The sequence below is a fragment of the Orycteropus afer genome, unplaced genomic scaffold (assembly GCF_000298275.1).
Source record: "Orycteropus afer afer isolate SDZICR_OR568_19922 unplaced genomic scaffold, OryAfe1.0 scaffold00100, whole genome shotgun sequence".
Classification (NCBI taxonomy): domain Eukaryota; kingdom Metazoa; phylum Chordata; class Mammalia; order Tubulidentata; family Orycteropodidae; genus Orycteropus; species Orycteropus afer.
The window spans coordinates 1,153,154-1,159,731 of record NW_006921687.1 but is presented as its reverse complement, the minus strand read 5'-3'; the positions used below and the strand labels follow the sequence as shown (position 1 = coordinate 1,159,731).

Sequence of the window (6,578 nt, the reverse complement as noted above, 5' to 3'; positions counted from 1 at the left end):
TGCTATGAGTTGGAATCAACTTGATGGCAAGTGGGTTTGTTTTGGTTTATACTATTATGTTATTTTAACAGTGATATGCAGACGGCTTTTTGGAGGGCTGGGGCTGGTAGAGAAGGCTAGAAAGTGAGAGTAGAGTAGTTTGGAACAGCTAAGGGAGACAAACTCATCTGTCAGTTTGTCATCCTGTGGTGGCTTGTATGTTGGGCTGTGATGCTGGAGGCTGTGCTACCAGTGTTTCAGGTGCCAACAGGGTTAGCCATGGTGGACAGGTTTTAGAGCTTCCAGCCTAAGGCAGACGTGGAAGAAGGAAGAGGGCATCCACTTCTCAAAGAATTGGCCAGTGGAAACCTTATGAATAGTGGTGAAACACTGTCTGTTACAGTGCCAGAGGATGAGCCCCTCAGGTCGGAAGTCACTCAAAATATGATTAGGAAAGAGCTGCTTCCTCAGAATAGAGCTGACCTTGATGATGTGGATGGAGTAAAGCTTTCAGGACCTCCTTTTGCTGATGTGGCACAACTCAAGAAGAAACAGCTGCAAATATCTATTAATAATCAGAACATGGAATGTATGAAGTATGAATATAGGAAAATTGGAAGTTGTCAGAAATGAAATGTAATGCATAAATATCAATATCCCAGGAATTAGTGAGCTGAAATGGACCAGTTTTGGCCATTTTGAATCAGATAACCATATAATCTACTATGCCAGGATTGACAAATTGAAGAAGAATGGTGTGGCATTCATCATTAAAAAGAATGTTTGAAGATCTATCCTGAAGTACAATGCTGTCAGGGACAGGATAATATACATATTGGTGGCATAGTGCCTAAGGCATATGACTGCTAACCAGAAGGCTGGTGGTTCAAACCCACCAGTCACTCCTTGGAAGGAAGGTTGGGCAATCTACTTCCATAGTGATACCGCCTTGGAAACCCAAGGAGGGGTTGCTGTGAGTCAGATCTGACTCGATGACGGTCAGTTTGTTTTTGTTTTTTTTTTGGTTTATGAGGAAGATGAGTTAATATTACTGTTATTCAAATTTATGCACCAACTACCAAAGCCAAAAATGAGGAAACTGAAGATTTTTTACCAACTTCTGAAGTCTGAAATCAACCGAACATGCAATCAAGATGTGTTAATTATCACTGGTTATAGGAATGCAAAAGTTGGAAACAAAGAAGAATCGCTAGTAGTTAGACAATATGGTCTTGGTGATAGAAAAGACACTAGAGATTGCATGATAGAAATTTGCAAGACCAATGACTTATTCATTGCAAATAACTTTTTTCAACAATACAGATGGCAGCTATACACATGAACTTTGCCAGATGGAGTACACAGGAATCAGATTGACTACATCTGCAGCAAGAGGCAATGGAGAAGCTCAATATCTTCAGCCAAAACAAGGCCAGGAGCAGATTGTGGAACAGAACATCAACTGCTCAAGTGCAAGTTCAAGTTGAAACAGAAGACAATTAAAACAGCTCCATAAGAGTCAAAATATGACCTTGATTTTATCCCTCCTGAATTTAGAGACCATCTAAAAAATAGATTTGATGCACTGAACACCAGTGACTGAAAACTAGAATTGTGATATCAAGAACTTCATCCATGAAGAAAGCAAAAGGTCATTAAAAAGACAGGAAAGGAAGAAAAGACTAACATGTCAGAGGTGACCCTGAAACTTGGCATTGAAGGGAGAGTAGCTAAAGCAAGTGGGAGAATCAACAGGATAAAAGAGCTGAACAGAAGATTTCAAAGAGCAACACAAGAAGACAAAGTCAGTTATTATAATGAAATGTGCCAAGAGTTGGAGTTAGAAAACAAAAAGGGAAGAACACGCTCAACATTTCTTAAGCTGAAACAACTGATGAAAAAATTTAAGCTTTGAGTTGCAATATTGAAAGATTCTATGGGCAATATGTTGAATGATGCAGGAAACATCAAAAGAAGATGGAAGGAATACACAGAGTCACTATACCAAAAAGAATTGGTAGATGATCATCCATTTTGGAAGGTGGCATATGATCAAGAACCAATGGTACTGAAGAAAGAAGTCAAAGCTCCACTGAAGGAATTGGTGAAAAACAAGGCTCCGGGAATTGACAAAATACCCACTGAGATGTTTCAGCAAATGGATGCCCCACTGGAGGCACTCACTCAGCTATGCCAAGAGGTTTGGAAGACAGCTATACCTGGTTAACTGACTGAAAGAGATCCATATTTGTACCCATTCCAAAGAAAGGTGATCCCACAGAATGTGGAAATTACCTAACAATATCATTGATATTACATGCAAGTAAAATCTTACTGAAGATAATTCAGGAATAGTTGCAGCTGTATATTGATAGAGAACTTCCAGAATGCAAGCTGGGTTCAGAAGGGGACATGGAGCAAGGGATATCATAGCTGATGTGAGATGGATCTCAGCTCAAACCAAAGAATACCAGAAAGATGTTTACTTGTGTTTTGGTGACTATGCAAAGGCATTCGATTGTGTGGATCATAAAAAATTATGGATAACTTTGAGAAGAATGAGAATTCCAGAACACTTAATTGTACTCATGAGGAAACTGTACATAGACCGAGAGGCTGTTGTTCAAACACAACAAGGGGATATCACATGGTTTAAAATCAAGAAGGGAGTGTGTCAGGATTGTATCCTTCCACCATACTTATTCAACTTGTATACTGAGCAAATAATCTGAGAAGCTGGAGTATATGAAGAAGAATGTGGCATCAGGATTGGAGGAAGGCTTATTAACAACCTGCAATATGTAGATGACACAATTTTGCTTGCTGAAATGAGGATGACTTAGAGCACTTACTGATGAAAATTAAATATTACAGTCGACAGTATGGATTACACCTCAACATAAAGAAAACAATCCTCACAACTGGACCAATAAGCAGCATCATGATAGATGGAGAAAAGATTGAAGTTGTCAGAGACTTCATATTACTTGGTTCTACAGTCAACACCAATGGAAGCAGCAGTCAAGACATCAAAAGACGTATTACATTGGGCAAATATGCTGCAAAATACCTCTTTCAAGAGCTGAAGAGTAAAGATATTTCTTTGAAGACTAGGATGTGCCTAACCCACTCCATGGTATTTTCAAATGCCTCATATGCATGTGAGAGCTGGACAATGAATAAGGAAGATGGAAGAAGAGTTGATGCTTTTGATTTCTGGTGTTGGTAAAGAATGGTGAAAGTACCGTGGGCTGCTAAAAGGACTAACAAATCTGTTCTGGAGGAAGTGCAGCCTGAGTGCTCCTTGGAAGTGAGAATGGCCAGACTTTATCTCCCCTACTTTGGTCATGTTGTCAGAAGGGACCATTCTCTGGAGAAGGATGCCATGCTTGGTAAAATGGAGGGTCAATGAAAGAGGGGAAGGCCCTCAATGAGATGGATAGACACAGTGGCTGTAGCAATGGGCTCATATATAGTAGAGATAGTGAGGTTGCCACAAGTACTGGGCAGTGTTTCCTTCTGTTGTGCATAAGATTGCTATGAGTCAGAGATGACTCAACAGCACATAACAACAACAACAAAATGCAGAGAGTGATCTAAATAGTGTAATATTGGGGAAAATTAGTAATATTGTTTTACAAAATTCTTTCAAAATATAGGTATTTTTTTTAAATGTTCAGTGTAAGGAACTTATACCTTCAGAACATCTTAATAGTTTGCTTATGAGAAACATTTTGGAGTACTAACTAGTAATACAGACCAAGTCAATGTATGCATAACATTTGATTTGGTTGGTATCTGATGAGCCCCCAAGATCCATTTACATGGGGATTCTTAGTTTGAGTTCACATGATTATTGAGCAATTCATATCTTCAAATATACTGACCAGATTATTTTATTTTATACCAAATTGTGATATTTGATAGTCACATTAATCCTCAGATTATTTTTCCTTCTAAATATAAAAAAATAAAGTTTTGATTGATTAGAAAACACACAGACAGTGAATGAAAGCCTGAAATTTTGTTTAAGGTCCAATGCCATATTATTAACTGTGCTGTCTTTTCTTTGAATTTCCAGAGCAAAACTATATCACAAAGAAAAAGGCAATAATACTAAAATAAAAATCCCTTGGAAATTCTTTCCTCTGAATTATGGACTAATGAAACTAAAATTCTTCTTATTAGGAGATTGCTATGATATGCAGGAGTGATGTTTTGAGGGTAGTGGGAAGCAGGAGTGGAAAAAGGAAGCCAGAAAAGGAGTTCTTAAATATAATCTTAGTTGATAACCTCTCTCATTTTAGTAAATTCTGTCAATTACTGATGCCTTGCCTTCCTTTGAGAATTTTTCTATTATATCTTCTTACCTTTTTAACAAAAAACAAAACAAAACAAAACAAAAACAACCAAACTCACTGCCATCGAGTCGGATGTGACTCAAACAACCCCTTCTTAGGTTTCCGAGGTGGTATCACTACGGAAGTAGATTGCCCAATCTTCCTTCCGAAGAGTGGCTGTTGGCTTACCTTTTTACTTATTTTAATTTCACTGTTTTAACTTTCTTTTCTCTAGTCTATATATTTTGTAATTTAAATGATTGTATCTTCTTTTATATTGTCATCACAAGTCATGGACTCATGTAGCGTGTTTGAACCTCGGGTCAACAGAACAGAAAACTATAGATTCTCTTCACCATCTTTTTCAGCAAAATTGTCTTCTAACAGTTATATTCCAAAACAAAATTTTGCTCCCCAGATAATACCTAGTCCTTGGAAAATTACATATGAAAGAAAGCAAAATGAGCAGGTAACTTTGAGTCACTGGTTTTTAGTATTTTATATCATTATATTTTCTTGATAAGCTCTTTTTTCCTCTTTTTATGCATTTAAATGAATATAAGTTGTGAATTGCTATAGGTATTACCAAATTAGGAGATCAATTAAATATAATAATTCCTCTTAGGTCAAAACTTATTTCTATGCACTATAAAAGATGATGAAACCAAAAACTGAATGTTCTACAAAAATCTTTGAAATTATCATGTTTTTAGAATATCATTGACAGTATAGTAATTGAAAATAGTTTCAAGCATTTTATGGTAGTTGGTAATAAGTGTAATTCTTTGTAAATGACTAGTTGGTGATGTCATGTTGTTGTTGTTGTTATGTGCCATCGAGTTGGACCTGACTCATAGCGACCCCTCCTTGGATTTCCGAGGCAGTATCACTATGGAAGTAGATTGCCCCATCTTCCTTCCGAGGCGTGGCTAGTGGGTTTGAACCGCCAGCCAATATGCAAGATATTGGTCTGTCTTTTTGAACCCAAGATATAATGTCATACTTTGTTATCATCTCATTGTGATTTTGGATTTTGAATTTTCTCTCTTTCTTATTCCTCTACTCATTTCCTGTTTCTGGCATTGATTCTCTTTGAACATCTCATTTCTATGTCTCATGGGTTATAAACCATATGTACTATGTATATAAATTTAATTTCTGAATAAAAATATGTTGGGCTCATATACTGTCTTATATGGCACCTTCTATATTAATGAATGGGTTATCTCATACTGATATTCAGAAAGATTAAAGTAATAGTCTGAAACTACTCAGTAAATGATAGAACTCAGGTCATTTATTTTATTGGCATAAATTATTATTTTCTGTCATAGCAATTTAACTTTTATTTATTCAAGATCTTGTTAGTCCTAGGTGTTTTTTTAAATCTTGTTTCTTTCTCAAAAAATGTTTAGCTCACCATAGTATAAACTGTAATTTTAACAATTATTCAAATACTGATAATAGATTCTTTGTTAGAAAGTTATTTTGTTTTTAATAAGAACTACAATTATTTTCTTTTAGACTAAAAAAGAAAATGGGAATATGGATGTTGTTGTTGTTAGTTAAGGAGACTTGGTGGCACAGTGGTTAAACTGGCTGCTAACTGAAAGGTTGGCAGTTCAAACCCACTGGCTGCTCTGAGGGAGAAAGATGTGGATGTTTGCTTCTGTTAAGATTTACAGTCTTGGAAAACCTATGGGTCAGTTCTTCCCTGTCCTGTAGAGTCACTGTGAGTTGCAATCAACTCGAGGAATTAGCTGAATGACAGTGATATGCTGTTAGTTGCCATGGTGTTGATTCTGGAAACCCCATATATACAAATTAGAACTGCTCCATAAGGTTTGCAATACTGTGTATTTTGGAAGCAGGTTGCCAGGCTGTCTTCTGAGGCGAGGCAAAACCAAACCCAAACCAAACTCACTGCCTTTGAGTCAAATCCGACTCATAGCGACCCCTCCTTGGGTTTCTTCGGCACTATGCTACCAGAGCTCCCAGGCAAGGCGAGGTGGGTTCAAAAAGCTAACCTTTTGGTTACTGGTTGAACGTTGAACTGTTTGCACCACCTAGGGACTCCAGAGGGAGCTCTGGTAGCTTAGTGGCTAAGGCACTTGACTGCTAACCAGAAGGCTGGTGGTTCAAACCCACCAGCCAGTCCTCGGAAGGAAGATGGGACAATCTACTTCTGTAGTGATGTTGTTGTTGTTGTTATGTGCCGTCGAGTCGGCCCCGACTCATAGCGACCCCTCCTTGGGTTTC

The 6,578-nt window shown here is 37.5% G+C and overlaps 1 protein-coding gene across 1 annotated transcript in view; it reads left to right on the top strand.

Moving 5' to 3' along the window:
• Positions 1-6,578, top strand: part of CUNH12orf40 (chromosome unknown C12orf40 homolog) — a 99,681-nt gene that overhangs the window by 32,860 nt on the left and 60,243 nt on the right. The window contains exons 6-7 of the mRNA XM_007943184.2: positions 4,602-4,788; positions 5,033-5,106. Of these exons, the coding sequence (XP_007941375.2) occupies positions 4,602-4,788; positions 5,033-5,106 (261 nt within the window). The remainder of the gene's footprint in view (positions 1-4,601; positions 4,789-5,032; positions 5,107-6,578) is intronic.